The sequence below is a fragment of the Hipposideros armiger genome, unplaced genomic scaffold, assembly GCF_001890085.2.
Source record: "Hipposideros armiger isolate ML-2016 unplaced genomic scaffold, ASM189008v1 scaffold_266, whole genome shotgun sequence".
NCBI classification, from domain to species: Eukaryota; Metazoa; Chordata; class Mammalia; order Chiroptera; family Hipposideridae; genus Hipposideros; species Hipposideros armiger.
The window spans coordinates 1,059,358-1,077,169 of NW_017731616.1; the positions used below are offsets into that span (position 1 = coordinate 1,059,358).

General features: G+C 44.9%; 2 protein-coding genes across 3 annotated transcripts in view; both read left to right on the top strand.

The window, feature by feature from the left end:
- The window catches only part of ERICH2 (glutamate rich 2), a 34,084-nt gene extending 29,806 nt beyond the window's left edge, over window positions 1-4,278 (top strand). Inside the window, 2 exon segments of the mRNA XM_019656796.1 lie at window positions 3,399-3,470; window positions 4,109-4,278. Coding sequence (XP_019512341.1) covers window positions 3,399-3,470; window positions 4,109-4,227 — 191 coding nt within the window. The 3' untranslated portion in view covers window positions 4,228-4,278.
- An 11,207-nt stretch (window positions 4,279-15,485) lies between these two features.
- Window positions 15,486-17,812, top strand: part of GAD1 (glutamate decarboxylase 1) — a 39,184-nt gene continuing 36,857 nt past the window's right edge. Inside the window, exons 1-2 of one of the 2 annotated variants that reach the window (XM_019656789.1) lie at window positions 15,486-16,103; window positions 17,553-17,697. In XM_019656789.1, coding sequence (XP_019512334.1) covers window positions 17,616-17,697 — 82 coding nt within the window. In that variant the 5' untranslated portion in view covers window positions 15,486-16,103; window positions 17,553-17,615. Of the gene's footprint in view, window positions 16,104-16,135; window positions 16,461-17,552; window positions 17,698-17,812 lie in introns of those variants that run through there. The other variant, XM_019656790.1, reaches the window with a different exon arrangement.

Below are 17,812 nucleotides of genomic sequence, written 5' to 3' on the forward strand. Positions count from 1 at the left end.
GCAGCCTGTGCCATTGCAGGCGACTCACAGCAGCCCAGCTCCAGGTTGAGCTGTTGTTCAGCATCTTAGCTGTGGAGGGCAGTGTTACTGGCCCTCATATGTGGGATCCGAACCGGGGCCTTCTGGCATCCCAAGCCAGTTCTTAACCATTGCGCCAGTCGGCCGGCCCCAATAAGCTTATATTTCTGGTCAAGCAGGCAGATACTTTATGGATCAGTAAGGCTTGAAATGGCTCCTCTGGTTGACTAATACGTTTACTTTATTAATAAATATAATATTTACTTATATGAAATAATCCATCTTTGTCCCTTCAGAAATGTTTTACAAATTCATTTTCTTGAACAAAGCCTCGGGTTCCCGGTGTGTTTTCTTGCTGTCCAATCACAGTAGAGTCATTTATATCTTTGTGTGGCTGCAGGCTTCCTACGTGGAGTCCCAGGCACCCAAAGGCTCTTTTCTCTTTGCTCTTCCTTTTAAAAAATTTGTATTGGATTCCCCCAAGAAATTTTCTCTGTTGGCAAAGGCTTGAATGTTATGTCTTACACACTCAGTTTTTATAGGGTCCTAACACTTCCTCAGCCGTTTTCCTGCTGTGTCATGCAGAACTGATATCTCTGCTCTGTGCCATTTCCTGCCAGGCATTGGAGGCAACTTGGAAAAGTGATTTTTAAATGAGACTGAGAGTCAAGACTCCCGAGTACCTATCTTAGTTCATCTCATGAATGACTGTGAGATTTTGTGCCAATCAGTCTTCCTATTTCTTGGTCTCTTCACCTGTAAGAAGGGAACCTGCAGCTTAGTCTTCTCAGGGCACCACACTTCTGTTCATCGTCCTAGATTCTACCTCAAAAAAAATTTAGGCCTGGAAGACCTACATTGTCAATTATAATAATTGTAAATGTTTAAGAATAATGGCCTAAAAACCAAAATGGTTCTCATCATTGTAAATCTAACACAAGTACATATATATTTCCAGAAAACATAGTTCCTATCATGTTTATTTCTTTTTTGAGTAAAATGAACCACCCTTTCCTATTAGCCTAGAGTATATAATTTTATCCTGGCAAAAAAGGACTGCTGCCTGCTCAGTTGTCTGTATTCATTTATTCCATCTTTTAATGTTTTGAGGGCTCCAGCTCTGTATCAGGTACTCTAGAGATGTAAACAGTAGACAAGACCAATATTCTTGTCTACTATCTGAGGGACTTGGAGAGCCCCATAGACAGGAGAACGCCCCAGCTCCCTGCCCCCACTCTTCAGCCAGAAGGAAGCATCCACTAATGCTTAGGAGGAACCAAGCCCTAGGCCCAGAACCATTCCAGGAAAACGAATAATAATCAACATTTATTAAGCACTTACCATGCATCAAGGACTGGATTAAGTACTTTATCTACATTATCTCACTGACTTACTAAAATAGCTCAATGAGGTCGATAGTATTATTACAGGTAAGGGAACCAAAGTACAGAAATATTACATACTTGCCCCATGGTGGCCCAGCTAGACAGTGGCAGAACCAGGATTCGCACCAGACAGCCTTTCTTCAGGGCCCATACTGGGCTCTGCTTAGGGCCCCGGCTGGGAAAGAACCCCCAGGACACCAACTGCACGTGCTACAGGCTTCTCCTAACTTTTTTATAAACTCTACTACCTGGCAAAGAGTAAGAAGAACTTTTGATTCATCGCCTGGAATGGATACTGCCAAGCTAAGTTTCAAAGCAGATACCTTAACTCTCCCTCTGAAAATGGACAATTGCCAGCAGTTTCTGTTACACCATGAGAGTAGCTGATCTCATACTCCAAGCTCATGGAATAACCCTTACTCCAACATGAAATTTTCTAAACTGTGTATTTCAAGGAACATCAGTTCAAGATTTCTTAATAAGTGTTCTACCGAAAAGATTCCATGGGAGTAATAAATTGGGGAAGCCACATTCTCCTCTCCGTAAGATTCATAATAGTTATGAGTATATGAGTGGTTCTGTAAAGTCCTACAATTGCTTCTTACTGTAAGCTTTACCTGAGTTGCTTCATTTAACCTACTTTCCCAAATATATACTGACATCTTTAGAAACTAGTATCTCAAGGAGCAAGTTGGAGAAACGCTGCTCTAAAATGAGGCTTAGTCCCAGAGAAAGATTTAGACTGCTAATGATAAGCCTATTTTAGTCCAACTTAAATGTATAAAAAATTGCTTTTATTAAAAACCTTTTTAAAAAGATGTATAAATACCTATTGGACCTATAAAAGCAGTTTCTGAGCAAGGTACACAGTCATGCTAAACCAGGTCGGTGGTAGATTGTTACATTAGTGGATTAGGAAATAAAGACACTGGTTTGGTGTATCAGGATGAAAGCCATGTGGGGTGAGGTCCTATGAGCCAATGGGGACTGGTTGAACCATCCACGATTATCTCTCTTACTGTTAGCCAAGCCAGTAGCACACTTGATGTTTCAGTGCCCCCTGGGGGCCATCAAAATATCGCACAGGAATCACAACATTAAATGGATGATGCAAAATTATGAATACTCAAGGCAGGTAGGAAGAAGGTAGAGAGAGATCTGTAGAGCAGGATCTGAAAAAATAAATAAAATCGTCTAGAAAACAAACAAAAGATGTAAATCTTTCTGGCCTCTAGGACTTTGGTAACATACAAACGAACCTAAAAAAAAAAAAAACCTATTGGTATGATCCAAAGAAAAGATGACACATTTACGTAAAGGATTAACAAAAAAGAAAAGATAGTGCTAAAAACAATGGGTCTGATGAAGAGAAGAGAACACTGTTAAGTAGGCGATGACTGGGGTATAAACTAGGGTAAAAGTTTTAAGGATGAAGAGCAGTAAGAAATAATCAGTTTTCCTATTGGAAAGATGAGTTTTTAAAAATGGCATTTCAACCATGGAAGAGCTTGCACTAAAAAACGAACAAACATACCAAACTCTGTTCCTTTGCGTTCCGGTGAGGCCTTCAGTAAAGGCTGTCTGTCATGTAGACACTGGGAGGGTGAGATGAGATAAGGGATTAACAGACCTCCAGGCACACATTCTCATGAGTGAAGTCTCCATATTTTACAGGATTTGTACCTTGTTTGCAGAATGATTATAACCAAAAAACATCTTGGTTTCAGGCTTATGGGGGATGCTTCATAGTAACAGAGACTGCATTCTTTAGACAGGAGGTAGAAAATAGAATGAGGATTATTTCTTGTACAAAGCACCTAATCTAAGTAGAGCCTTTTCTCTATTTGCCCTTAGTTATACCCATGGGATAATTGTTGGCGTTTATTCCTTTTTGCATTTTCACTTCCTCTGATTGACAGTTTCAATCTCATTCTGAGGAGCCTGTTTGCTGAAACACTGAACATTAATAACACACGTTCTGTTATCCATTTTCAGTCCTACTCTATGAACCAGAAAATCCTGAGGCCAAGGAGTTTTTCTCGCTTATTGAAGAAATGTTGCTGATGGGTAAATTTAAAAATCGAAATTCCTTCTTTCTCATAGAACTGTGAGCAGTCTCTATTTAAAAACCCGTTATCCCAGGAGACTGACAAAATACATCTTCAGGAAGTAGTTAAAAAAGGCTAAATGGTTGCTTTGGGTGGTTTAATGAAACCAGCTTGTCCTCAGTTGATGGTCAAGATGGCTCCCTTTTCTCTGTTGGGTGGAACTCCCCAAACAAAGCAGGCTTCCTGGGCACAGGTATCGCACCTGACGGTCCTCAGAGAGAACAGAACATGCTAATTGCCCCATGCATTACAGGGACTATCCCACAATTCCAAGGAAAGCCAGTACCCTCTAAATTACTCTAAAGCTCATTTACTCTTACTCTATTTAAGTAAGAATTATGTGGACAATCGTAAAAATATTTTTATACACCAGTTTTAAATATGCTTTAAATCCACAAACATCTTTATGCTAGTAAGAATATATTCTTCTTTGTGCTACTCTTGTAACCCTACCTACAGTTAGCAAAGTTCAGCTCAGTTCTCACATTCCAAATATATGAATTTCTTAGTGGAGGGAAAAGCAAGGAAAATTATGATTTTTCAAAGGGTGGAAATATTAAGAAACGTTTTAAGAAATTCTCTCCCTTTCTGTGGCAGAGGAAGCTCAAAACCTTGAGGAAGATGACCAAGACAGTGATGAAGACAGTAGCAGTGAGAGTAATGGAGAAAGTGAGGCACTAAGTGAAGAAAGCTCCGATGAATGTGAAGATGGGTGAAACTACTGTGGTTTAATCTTCATGTAGTTTTATTACTGGAAATAAAAAAGAGAGCTGCATTTTCATCTAATTCGTCTTTATTTGGTGCAGAGTTCTTTTAGTCATGTTATTATAGTTTGAGTTCCTTAATATTTAAATCTTAGCTTAATGTGAGTTACTCAGAGAGGAAAATAGTAATTGAAGACACTTACAGAGCACTCTGTGCCAGGTACTGTTCTACACACATTAATTTATTTAACCCAACAAACCCATGAGGTAAGCACTATTGTTGTCCCCATTCAACAGAAGAGAAAACTGAAGCACAGGGAGGGTGGGTAGTTTGCTCAACATCACAGACCTATTGATGGACAGAGCCTGGGTTTGTACATGGGCATATGGCTTTAGAATCCATACTCTTAGCCCCTCCCAGGAGCACCTCTTCAGGTACTTTTATATCCCTTGTTTTATGCTCTTTATAGCATATATCAGTATCTGACATTCTTATTTAATTACTTGCTCTTTTTGTCTTCTCCCTCCCTGTCAGAAAATGTAAACTTCAAGAAGTAGGACTTTGTCTTTTTCACTATTATATCCCTAGCAACTTGACAAGTGCCTGGCAAATATGTAATGGAGTGTATATATGTGAATGAAGTGAAAATTAATGAAAATGTTTACATTCTTTCGTGAAATATTTATGTATATGACTTTATTACACTTTTGATGTATAAATCTACATTATTTTGCAGATTCTGTATTCCTTGATGAATTTCTGCCACCTTCAGATTAAGTTGTAAGGTAACTGAGATAAAAATGAGAAAAATATTTCTAAGTAATTTGTTTTTGAATGTGCCAGTATGATTTGGGGATAGGCATTTTAAATTTTTATTCTTATTTTAGCACAGTATCATGTTCTATCCAAAATGTTTGCAGCATCGTGTATTTTGGGGGCATTTTGTAGTCTGCTAGCATTCAGAGGAAGAAATTCTGTACCGTTTCATAGGAGTGACTAAAAGAAATGAAGACAGGTATGTATAATCCTCTAGTTACATCAGCAGTCAGATAACACTGGAGGGCTGGCTGACACAGACCACATGAATGGCTTGTTCTTTTTATTTGTGTGTGTGTGTTGGAGGGAAGGGGAGGCGGGGGTGGTGGGTGATTATTCCTCCCACCATAGGAAAACCACCATATACCAGTCTGATGACGATATCACAGATCACAGGTCATGTTATATAGCTAACTCTAAGAATGGTCAAGGTTTGCTCATTCATCCATCATTCAGAGGATGCTCAGTACCTCTGTCTTCCTGTTCGTCATCCTATTTGCTCTCCTTGATCAGTGTAACTTAGGGTGTTGGCATAATCTGATAGGCATGTGTGTCTGTGTGTAGCAATAATAGCTAAAAAATAATCTGCAAAGTATTATTTTATTATTTAACCCACTGGCGTCTCACAACCGTTCTAAGAGCATGCTATTAGTATCCCTGTAAGTTACACGAATTTAATTTGGGGTGCTTGTAGATATCCAAGGGTAAACTGGAATTCAGATGAGGAAATGAAGCCTTGGAGATGCTGCTGGGTTATGCCCTAGTATGAGAGAGCTAGTGATTGCAGCTTTCCATGCTGCTTCACCCAGAGCTAACCTCTAGAACCTATTTCATGACTCAGCAAACAAGTTGTATCTATGTAGACAGGTATGTTCCAGACCTGTGCCTTCTTTGAAACTTTATAACATGTTACAATGGTATGAAAGTACCCAAATATTCAGCAACATTGGAATCCCACTTAATGAACTTAAGATGGGAACCCACTGAAACAGTGTCATTTATTCAATAAATATTTACTGAAGGCCTACTAGGTTTATAGTATCGGGAACAAAACCCAGTCCCTGCTCTTAAATAACACTTTCAAAGTTCAACTAGAAGGGGGTAAGCACAAGAGGCCCCTAACCCGACCAGGCATCCAGAGGGAAGGGAGGTCTGAGCTGAGAGGCAGAATGAGTGGCACTTAGCTACAAGAAGAGAATGTGGGGAAGAGGGTTCTGTTAGATACATTCTGAGTCCAGAAAGTAAGTAGGTAAGATTGGATTGCAAAATGAAAATGAGCCAGTTAGAGTAGAGACGAATGAAGCTACAGTGATAAAGGGGCGGGAGAGTGAAGGATAATATATAGGCCATATTAAAGTTTTAACTTTATCCTTAGAGTAGTGGGAGATCGTTGAAGGATTTTGAGCAAAATAATGATTGTATTTTAGAAAGAGCATTCTAGTAGCCAGGTAGAAAAATGTTTTCTCGAGCTATAGGTCATGATCCATTGGTCAGTTATGAAATCATTATAGTAAGTCACAAGTAGATGGGGTTTTTTTTAAATTAAATTACATAGACTAAAAAATAGCACATATTGCAAAAGAGAATGGGAATTATGGTTTTGTGAAACTTGTGTGTGTGTGTGTGTGTGTGTGTGTCCATGTCCGTCCCTCCTAGATCTTGATATGAGATGTATTTCTTCCTATGGATCCCAATTTTAAAAATGTATATGTATATATACATACATGTATCTGAAAGTATAGAGAACAGACTTACAGTGGAATACAAAACTCCACTGTTACATAATAATTCTAGAAGTTCAAACTTGTAGCCTAGAAAGAGGCAATAGCAGAGAGATGCAATGGAATGGAGGGGTTATTTTAGAGGCAGAGAGACCTGACAGGAATTGGTGATGAATTAAATAGGGGGGAGAGTTGGAGGTCAAGAATGACTCCCAGTTGGATAACTGGATGTATGATGGTGCTACCCCCTAAAAAAATCGGAACACAGAAAGATTTGCCGGAGATGTTGGCAGTTAACTTTCACAAGTTGATTATGGAAAGTATTTTCGTTTTCTATGACTGCTGTAACAAATGACAACAAACTTGGTGACTTAAAACAATACAAATTTATTATCTTACTGTTTCAGAGGTTAGAAATCCAAAATGGGTCTCATTCGGCCAAAATCAAGGTGTCAGCAAGGCTGCATTCTTTCCGAAGGGTCTAGGAAAGAATCTGCTTCCTTGTCTTTTCCAGCTTCTGGATCCCGCCTGCATTCCTTGGCCCCATTCCTCCATCTTCAAAACCAGCAGGGTCTGGGCTGGCCGAGTGGCTCAGTTGGTTAAGAGCTCGCTCAAGAGTGTGAGTTCTGAGCAACAGCAGTTCGATTCCCAGCCCGAGCTGAGCTGCTGCTGAGCTGCTAACAAGTGGCAGGATAGCTCAGCTAAAACAAACAAAAAAACCAGCAGCGTCTGACTGAGACAGTCTCACATTGCAGTCTCTCCAGTTCTCTGTCCCCTGTGATTGTGATTTTTGTCAAATTAACATGTGTTAAGTAGAACCCTGGGATGTCAGATGGTGGGTGAGCCATGGTTGAACAGAGACCCCAAGGGGAAGTGAAATAGAGAAGTTTATTACTCACAGGTCCTGGAGGAGGTACACCTTATGCCTGGGAAGGACAAGGCGCAGGCAGAGAGTGGGCAGCAGGACCTGGGGTACATGTCTTTATTAGGGTCCACAAGTAGAATACTTTTGGGTTCCCAGGCTAAAGCCAGATTGGTCAATTTAAACCAAAAGATCAAGGTTGAGGTAAGCCTTGTGAGGGTCTTATCTAAGGGGTACACAGGGAAATAGTTGTAAAGCAGGAGAGATAGTGTATCTTCATCTCTAATAAAAATTATGCTAAAAGTCTTTCCATAGAAAGCATTATTTGAAAAGGATCATTCTGTAAAGATGATAGATTTCAGTTCCCTGTCTAGCATCGGACAATGTGTTAGGAGGAAAATGTCTTCCCCATCGTAACAGGCACCAAATTCAGTTTCTTCCTGTTGGTATCAGAAGTCAACCAAAGGTGAGGCAGAATACTTAGATCAACAGACAACATTGTCATGGTAAAGCTACGTTTTCTTAACTTACAACCCACCAATGAAAGAAAATAAGAGGACAAATACTGAAAATCATATATGCTAAATAGAATTAAAAGAATAGTTTAAGAAAGCTGTCTTCAACTAAAACTTGCTAACTGGCTGCTTCCATTAGGCTAATTGAGGTCTCCTAGAGACTGATTTTTGGGGACTTACTGCCTTCTCTTTTTTTATCTGAATTCAGGTGTAGAAAATAAATTGATGCAAAATGACTGCCCACACTCATTCTGCAGTGGCCAGGTGCCTTCCAGATGGCCAGCTGAAGAGTTTAGGAATATATATCTATTCAGCTGCACAAAATAAAACCCAGCAAAACATGCATTGGGTGGTTATAGTGTTCCAGGAACCATTCTTTACTGGGAATACATTGGTTTAAAAAAAAAAATTCACGCCCTCATGAAGTTCAGATTTTAATGGGAAGAAAAGCAATAAGTAAGTATACAATAGATCAAGTGAGGTAAAAAGTGTAATAGGAAAAGATGGAAGGGATAGGGAGTACTGTGAGAGGGGGAGAATTACAATTTTAGATAGAAGAATAAAGCAAGGTCTCACTGAGAAAATAACATTTGAACATTTGAGCAAAGACCAGAATGAGGAGGAACAAATCCTACAGATACTGGAGAGAAGAGCTTCCCCTACTCCCACCCCCCAACCCCCTCAAGGAGAGGAACAGTAATTGCAAAGTTGCTGCAGAGGGAGCATGCCTAGAATGTTCAAGAAACAGCAAGAAGACCAGTGTCACTGGGGTAGAATGAGGACTTTGTCACAAAACTGGCTCCCTTTTCACCCCTTCTCGGGTGAGTCTGAATATTCCATCAGAAAGCTTTCCCCTCTAGGAATCAAAACTTCTTGGTGGGTTAAAAAGCCTAACTCACTAAAGGGGAGGGCCTCATATCTGTGTCAGGGGATGATCAAGCTCTGCTGAAACAAATGGGCAACAAAAGAAAACACACGTTAGGCTTCGCTTATACACCCAAGGAGAAAACACTTAAATGGATCAAAATCATTGTTGAACTGAGGAGGAAAGCATCATAAACCAGGCACAGCTGAACTTGCTAACATGAGTTTTATGGGCACTGCATAAGATAGCCCACGAAGTTGAACTAGCCCCCATTTTACTGATGAGAACATTTAGACTGAGAGTAGTTAAATGATACCTGGTAAGTAGAATCAAGATTTGAATTATCTGACTTTCAAGTTTTTGCTTTCCCTCCTTAACCAGCTGCCTGGAAGAAATCAAGAGGTCCTTAAAAGGAGTCCTTAGCATTCACAACATGAGATTTCTTCATTTGAGAAGAGTCACAAAATACTATTACTAAATTATTTCAGATAAATGAGGGCTTATCTGATCTCATATGATAACCTACTCCTCCCTGTTATGGGAGTCCAGAGAGATTGATTTTTCCCAGGTCAAATGGTTATTATGTGGCAAATAAGGGGAGGCAGCCTCAGCAGTGTACAGGGCATGGGACTGAAGGAAGATGAGTTTTCAGCTCACTTCTCAGTGTGTGGTCTGGAAAGTCCTGAACCCTCCCTGGACTTGTTTCCTCTTCAGCAAAATAGAGGTGATAGTTAAACGAGAATTCACACAATAAACACCTGATTTCCATATCATATTTCTGAAGTGAGAGACACACATAGAGAAAGACCTTGAATGTACCCCACTCCCCTCCACCACCACCACCACCACCAGGAGGCCAGACGGGGCCCACAGTAAGAAGTTCTGGGCAGCCTATGCCAAGGCATTTCTCTAAGTCTCACCTTGGCTCTCCCTGGCCTGGTGTCAGCTACTACCACAAAAAGGATGCATAACACATCACGACAAAACTCATGGGTTTGCAGTTAAGCTCCATGCCAGTGGCCAGAGTAAATCACATGGCCAAGCCCCACATTAAGGGGTGGGGGTTGGGAGGAGTGGAGTATATACAGTCCTGATCTGTGGAAGAGGAAAAAAAGTTTTACCAGTTCAAGTCTCCCCGACGCTTGTCCATGACTTGTCCCTGGCTATGAAGTTGAGACAATGTGCCTATAGCACCAGTGAGAAGATACTCATTATTTAACCCTCGTATTTAGGGATGCCTGAAATTTCAGGTTGTGCAGGTCTAAAGGATCCCTGACTCAAGAAAACAGGACCTCAGCCTTGCAACTGAGAGTCAGATAGAATGAGCTCCAGGTGACTAACTGCTTTGGGGAAACCCATGACGCAGATTTGCAGATGGAACTATGAGTGTGAATAAATTCCAGTGAGCTCTTATACAAAGGGTGCCAAAAAAAGTATACACATTTTAAGAAAGGAAAAAACTATTAAAATTGTAATATATACCGATAACAAAAGATGAATACAAGTCACGTTTGACTTCTGCAATTACTAGAGTTTCTCAAAGTGGTTACCATCAGCATCCAGACACTTCTGATTATGGTGAACTACTGCTTGAGCAATGTTGACCAAAGTGTCCACTTGTATACATTTTTTTGGCAACCCAGGTATATAAGTTCTTAACATGAAGGGGACTGAGCTAGAGCAGCAAAGATGAACCCCTTCCCTTTAAGTTTCCAGTTTTCTCCCCTGAGTAACTAACTGGCCAGGATTAGAGAATGAACCTGATCTGAAACAGAAGTTTGTTATCAGATTCTCCACAACCAAGTCAGAATCTTCTCATTAAACAGCAATCCCAGACATCTAAGTCTGAAACAAGGGCTGAATGCCTGCTATTTTAAATAGTTCAAGAGCTTTTACACTGAAAGAAATGGATAAAATACTACTATAACTAGCATCCCATTTCATACTCTTTCACTAAAAGCATCTCATGAGGGAAATGATTTGCATCCCATTTGGGGGGCAAAGGACTGCTTTTGCCTTAGCTTTTGTTCAAAGGAGAACTGAAAAAATAGGTATGTCCTAAAAGCTCTGTGTCAGAATTGCAATCCAGATCTGTTATTTCCTTGGTCTCCAATTTTGCAGTGAAACATCTTGCCTAATATCAGAGAGTTCCCTTCCTAAGGCTACCTTTGAGGGGCAGCTCTGTGGGAAAAGGATACGCTGCACCGCACCCCCTTCTCTTTCACCAAAGCGACGAAGGGACTGTTTCAGGCCACTTCCAGCAGGATCTCTCAGCATTAAAAAAGGCTCTGCTTTGTGAAATATGGCAGGGGATGAGTGAACTGGAAAGGGCCTGCAGTTTTCCTTGAACTGCTCTCCTGGGCTGTTGTTTCTCCTCAGAAATTATAATCTATCGCCACCTAGTGGTCCTTTTGTCTTCATGTTTGTAATAGCAAGAATTGGGAGTCTGAAGATTTGTACATTTGCCCCAGTACAAATCACTCTTTCCTCCTTGATTAATTTCTTTAACATTGGAATGTTTTCATGTTCAGAATGTCAAGGGGGGAGGGACTATTTGACTATTATCTGAGCAATTCAGCTCTCTTCTTTAGGAGAAAAGGTTGTAATTTCCGGAGAGTCCTCTCCACCGTTCTGGTTGGAATTCTGCCTCCCTCTCCACGCTTTTAACCCTTTTCTATCTCCCAGGAGTGAGTGTAGTGTGGTCTGTTGGGGTACGGGTGTCGATTTAGCAGTGGTCCCCAAAGTCCAGAATGATCTGGGGAACTAGCTTTAAAGTACACAAACACCCCGAGTAGACCTAAGCTCCGACCTAAGAAAAACCGAGTGTGAGGTTAACGCTTCTCACAGCCATCCCTGGTCTCGGGAGACAGACATTTAAACGATGATCACTGCCATTTTTTCCCTCTTTTTTGGTCATAAATTAGATACTTAAAATAGCCGGCTGAAATGAACCAATACCATGGATCTAAATTACCTTTCCTGGAGACTAAAAATACTATGTACGTTAAAAAAAAAAAAAGATTGACGTTTCTTATTTACTCACCTTGACGTGGACCATATCTTACGCATAAAAATCTTTCCCGAAGCCCGTAGGGCGCCCCTTCCATGCCTTTACTCTCCTCCCACCTACTCCCTTTTTTCCTTTGCCGAAAGGTTGGGCTTCAAATCCAATTGGAATATCTTTAAACCTCCCAGGAAAAAGGGCATTGTGGGTGGAGGGTCGTGTTCCCGAATTCCAGCCAACGGTGACCTAAAGGAAGGTTGTTCTGGCTGACAGGATCGAGTAGCCAGGGCTTTCAAGCTTGCAAACCCGGGAGAGAGAGTCTGGAGGGATCGCACTCGCCCACCCCTTCTGCCTCTAGGCGTCGCGTTCCCGTGCCTTCAAAGCGCTAAACCTTAGATCAAAAGAAAACGAAACAGCTGGGCGGATACCACTCCCTTCCGGGCCATCCTTCATCACCGGTTCGAGTCCCTGGAGAGGATATATTTTTTCCACCCCCATTGTCCAAAGCATTTCCCCGGTACTAATAAAAGATGAAAAAGAAGAGTGACAAATACAAACAAAAAATATAGATTCCAAATGTTTTGAAGAGCCAAAAGGTGACCACAACCACCCTCCTTTTGATTTCTTATCAGGGAAGAGAGGAGGGGGCCAAATACTCCGCCCCACCCCCACCCCACCAACAAGGAAAAACAAACACAGCAGTTACTGCCAGGAGTGGGGGTGGGGCGGATGGAAGGCGGGCCGCGTCGAGCTGGGTGGGTTGGCCAAAAGCTGGGGACTGAAGCGCAGACCAAAGAGAGGTTTGAGGGACAAAACGGTGGGCGCTGTCCTTGGTGCTGAAAGGGCCGGGCCCTGCTTCCTAACTCGTGTTGGAACTGGGTGGAATTCCAGACCTTCCGTTCCTTACCATCTCCGCTGAGCCCCAAATTCTGGTTGGAATGAGAAATAATTGCAGAATAAATCCAAGCCATTAAGCCCCCAAGTCTGTTACTCTCCCCGCCTAACTGGAAACGTCAACTCCATGAGTGCAGGGATAATATAAGTTGCTTGGACAGTGTAAGCTCCATGAGAACAGTGTCTGGCACACAGTAGGTGATAAATATTCGTTTAATTAATTATTGATATTTAATTAAACTTTTTTAAATTAAGAACGAGCCTTCATCCCTCCCCTCCCTCTCCATAAAGGAGAAAGGAAGGAATGTCCTCGCACCTGGACCCACTCAGCTTTAATTTGTGATACCTAGTCTTGTAGGTAATTTCTTTTTCCAACGAGACAATTTTCTTGGCTAAAACGTTAGGGGTGAGCGGTTTTGGACACCGGGGTCAGAAGAGGGAGTCGTTGGACATATCTCAATCTAATGCCACAGGTGAAGGTAAACGAATCTTCCTTTGGAAAATCTCGGGTCTTGGGAGACGGTTGGGCAGACAGAGGGCGAGAGGGCGTCTTCCCAAGACAGCGGACACCGAGGGGCGCCGGGATTTGTTGCCTCCTCCCGCCTGTCTCCTTGCCCCGCGTCTTGAATGATTTAACGCTGGTACCGGGCTCTCTGATTGGTGAAACATGTCTTTTAGAAAGGGTAGAGGAGGGGGCAAGGGTGGAATTCCGAGCCGAGCCTTGTAGTAAACTGCGGGTTTCCAGCGAGGTGGAGAAGCTGCGAGGTGCAAAGAAGGTTCCAAAGGACATTTCCTGCGTGGAGTGGGCACGCCCACCCTACCCAGACCCAAGCTCCTGGCCTGGAGCTGCCGTTACCCCAGTTGAGGAGGCTTTTGTGTCCTTAAAAAGTGCCTGAGCTTTTATTGTAAGGTGGAGAGAGGGAGACAGTAATTTCTTTAGTATCAAGGGCAACGCGGTTATTTCAAACCTGACGGCGAGATCCCTTTTACTGATCGGACTATATCTTCTCAGGGAGAATCTTCAATCTCCCTTACGGAATTTTCAGTGATTTGTAAGATTTTCAGCATTTCCACTGTGGTGAAAGGCGATAAGACATTCAAAGAGATGGGGCGGGCTTCGGGTGGACCAGCAAGGCCGCAGACATGTCCATAAATAACCCTTGCCTGCTGCATCTCAACAGGAAAAAAAAAATCACTGTGAAAACGCGAAAAGCAATCACTGGTTACAGGGTGTCATCCACACACACACAAAGATCAACTTTGTTTTGCCTTAAAGTAAAAGAAGTTGAGGTAAAGGAAAGGGGAGAACATAATTTAGCAACGAGGGTGGCTGAGAGATGGCCTGAAGGGGCAAGAGAATAACAGCCCGGCCCGCCCCTCCAGGTGTAGGTTCTGGCGCATCAGGAAAGACCAGGCTAGTACAGTGCTTCTCGGTCTCTGGGCGCCTGGCGCCCTCTGGTGGAAATTTTTCCGTTAACGCTTTTTTGTGATGAGGTGCTTTCAGAACGCGGCAATTCATTAAGTATGCTTACATACTGCAAAAGAAGAATCCTTAAAAAGCAAGGGCCCGTCCGTACACACACACACACACACACACACACACACACACACACACACACACACACACACACNAAGAATCCTTAAAAAGCAAGGGCCCGTCCGTACACACACACACACACACACACACACACACACACACACACACCCTGGCCACCTCTGTGCTCGGGTTTCCCGTGTGTGTGGAGGGGCGCTAGTGCATGTTATTAACCTTCAGATGTGATAAATCAGGATTGCTTCTCTCCCCATCGCCAAGGGGACCAAAGTCAGTGAGGAATAGAACGAAGAAATAAAATGGAGTCACAATCGTCAAGCTGCTAAATTACTAAAATCAAGTAGATTGAGGCATAAAGAAACAATTCTACTCTTGTTTTAACTAGCCTGGCAACTTAAACTTTTTAACTTTCCAATCTTGCCTCACTGACTGGATATACATTAAAAACTCCAGATAACCCTCTGGTTACCCCCTGAAGAACTAAGGAAAGAACGTTCAGGTATCCCCACCATGTGACTTCCATTATCCAGATTATCTGACATCCATTATCCAGACCACCAGTCATCTATGAGAAGATTACCATCTGGGACCAATACAGAGGCTAAGAATGCAGAACTGATTCTTAAGAATTTTTACTATAAGAACCTTCCGCTTATTTTTCTTCATGGGAACACTCTAGGTATTGCCTCGTTGTGTTTCCAGTTTGCAAATCCTAAGACCCTTGAATAAACCGTTATCATTTATTTCTAGCCAAAGCCTCTTGATTCATTTACACTAGGTGGACACTTGGAGGGAGAACAAAGTGGGTGAGAAACGACCCTTTTCTCTGCCGTGTCACTGGGTAGCTGGGCTCAAGTGAAGTGCTTTGGGGAGGCCTCGAGCTGGATGAGGAAGTAAGTGAAAAGAAGATGGAGACTCCTCCAAGTGTCTAAGTGTACCCCCCCTCCGCGCGCACGCCCCATCTCTGCTACCTTTGCTTTTACAACAGCCCTGGCACAGTAGAGAGCCAGCGAGGACACAGAGCGAGCTGCCGCTCAAGGAAGCGTGGCGGGGTCTCAGATCGGGAGAAACTGCGGGGAAAGAAATTGAGGCAATGCCACTACTCTTGTCTTCTCAAAGATATGGGGGAGGAGAGCGAGGAAGAAGCGCTCAGGGAAGCAGAATTCTTCATAGGAATTATCTTTTCCCTCCTCTTACCCGACATTGCCTATTTCAAAAAATAGAGTGTGTTGAGTACATTCTGGATTACTCATAGGGTCCTTCCCCACCCCCACCCCCCATTCCCTTGGGCGCAAAACCGTGATCTGGATTTATAATCGCCATATAAAGCTCCGGAGGCGGCCAGGCACCTGCAAAGTAGCCCCGCCACTACGCCGACACGCTGCCCCCGGGAGCAGCGGCCTCGTGATTCCTTCGCGGAGCGGGTCCCGCCCCCCCACTCCGCCCCCGCCTCCCCCGAAGCCAAGCAGCCGCCTCTCCGAGTCGCTCTCTTCTCCTCCGGGCGCTCGCGTGCGGGACAGTGATAGTGGGAGCGAGGCGGCAGCTGGAGGTGACGCCGGACAGATTAAGCCTGTGGCAGGGCTCGCCGAGCCAAGCGGATCGCTGAGCGCTGCGCAGAGGAGCGGCAGGAGCGCTTGGCTGACTGTGGCCGAGCCAAGGTGGGTAAGCGCGCGGCCGCGCGGACTTTCCAGAGCCCAGCCTTGGCTGTTCAGCTGTGTCTTCTCCACCCGCGGTTTCTCGTCCACCCCCACCTCCGGCGTCCGCCATCTACCCTCCGCAGCCGAGTGCGTCCCGCCTTCCCCAATCCAGGCTCTCTGCCGGTGCGCGGCGCAGAGACCCCTGCCCTCGCACTCATTCTATCCCCACTAGAGAGATTCACTTCCCGGGGATGCAGTGAAGCTGAGGCTCGCGCAGAAGTGGATCGAGAGCGATTTTCTCCTGCGCTTCCTGGCTGCGAGCGCTGGTCTCACCTGAGGGCTCCAGGGCAGCAGCATCTGAAGGCGCGACTCAGAGCGGTAACCTGTTACTTCCCCAGAAGCTGCGGTCAACCCGCTGCTTGCGTTGCTGTGCGAGTGCGCGAGCGGAGCTAGGTGTGGGGTCTAAGGGAGGGTGAGGAAGCAGTGGGCAGCGAGCGCTACTCCTCTGGACCTGAGACCTACCCAGATTCGACCGCACTCTCTCTGTCCCGGGGCCTTCGGACGCCATCGCGCCAGCGCCGAGCGCTGACCAGGGGCGCTGAGCACCCGTCCTTGTCTGCCGTCTCCCGCGCCCTGGGCGCAAGTTCGTTTCCCCGGTGACGTTCCCCTTTCTTGCCTCCCTCACCCACTCCGAGTCTGTGCAGCGAGAAATCCGGGGACCTCAGAGAGTTGGGTGGAGGGGAAACACAGAAACCTGGACCTAGCCTCATCCTAGGCTTCGAGTCGGCTCAAAGTGGGGTGAGACAAGAGGGAGAAGAGCGAGGTTGCGATCCGCTGCTTTGCTGGCTGCCTGGATTGCAAGGTGATTGTAGTAGTTCTTCCCTCGCCAAGTCCGAAGGAGAATGTAAAGATCTGGACCCTCTTGTCCTCTCACCTTGTCTCACCAAAGTCCTCGGTCTCCAGAGCAGTTAGCCTTCCTTTCCAGGGAATTAGCCAGACACAACAACGGGAACCAGACACCGAACCAGACGTGCCCGCCCTGTGCGCCCTCCCCCCGTATGCCCGCCGGCCGGCTGCTGAGAACCCAATGGGGCTTGTCGTGGCGAGGCTGGAAAATCGCTCACTGAGCCTCCCTTGTCCTCCCAGCCCAGTCCCCCGCACCCTCGCGTCCTGCACTGGCCTTGGGCTCCTCTAGTCTCAGCGCTACGCTCTAGGTCGCCCCGCTGCTCAGCCAGACTGGAGAGCCGCCGGGGGGTAGCTACGTTGCCGGCTCGGGAGTCTCTGAGCTCGCGCGCACGTCTTCCCCTCCCTCCCCGCGCACCCCGACCCAGCCGGCTAGCTGCCCTTCCTCCCGCCTCTCTCTACCGAGCCCGGACTTCAGGAGGAGCGCCCGCACTCGGACCACTCAGTAGCCTTTTGCACGCCGGACCCCGGAAGCCCTCCCCGCACAGCTATCGCTTGTCTTTACAGCCTATTCCTACGCCTGACCCGCCAAGGACCCCAGAAAGCAGAGGCCCCGGGACCACAGAGCTGATGGCGTCTTCGACCCCTTCTTCGTCCGCATCCTCTTCGAACGCGGGAGCGGATCCCAATACTGCCAACCTGCGCCCCACAAGTAGGTCCTGCCCCAGTTTCCTACCAAATCGACTGCGAGGAAGGTGGGGGCGCTGGGACGTGAGGAGGCTACGCTGGCTGAAAGGGAAGGCGGAGCGCGGAGATGATGGAGGCTG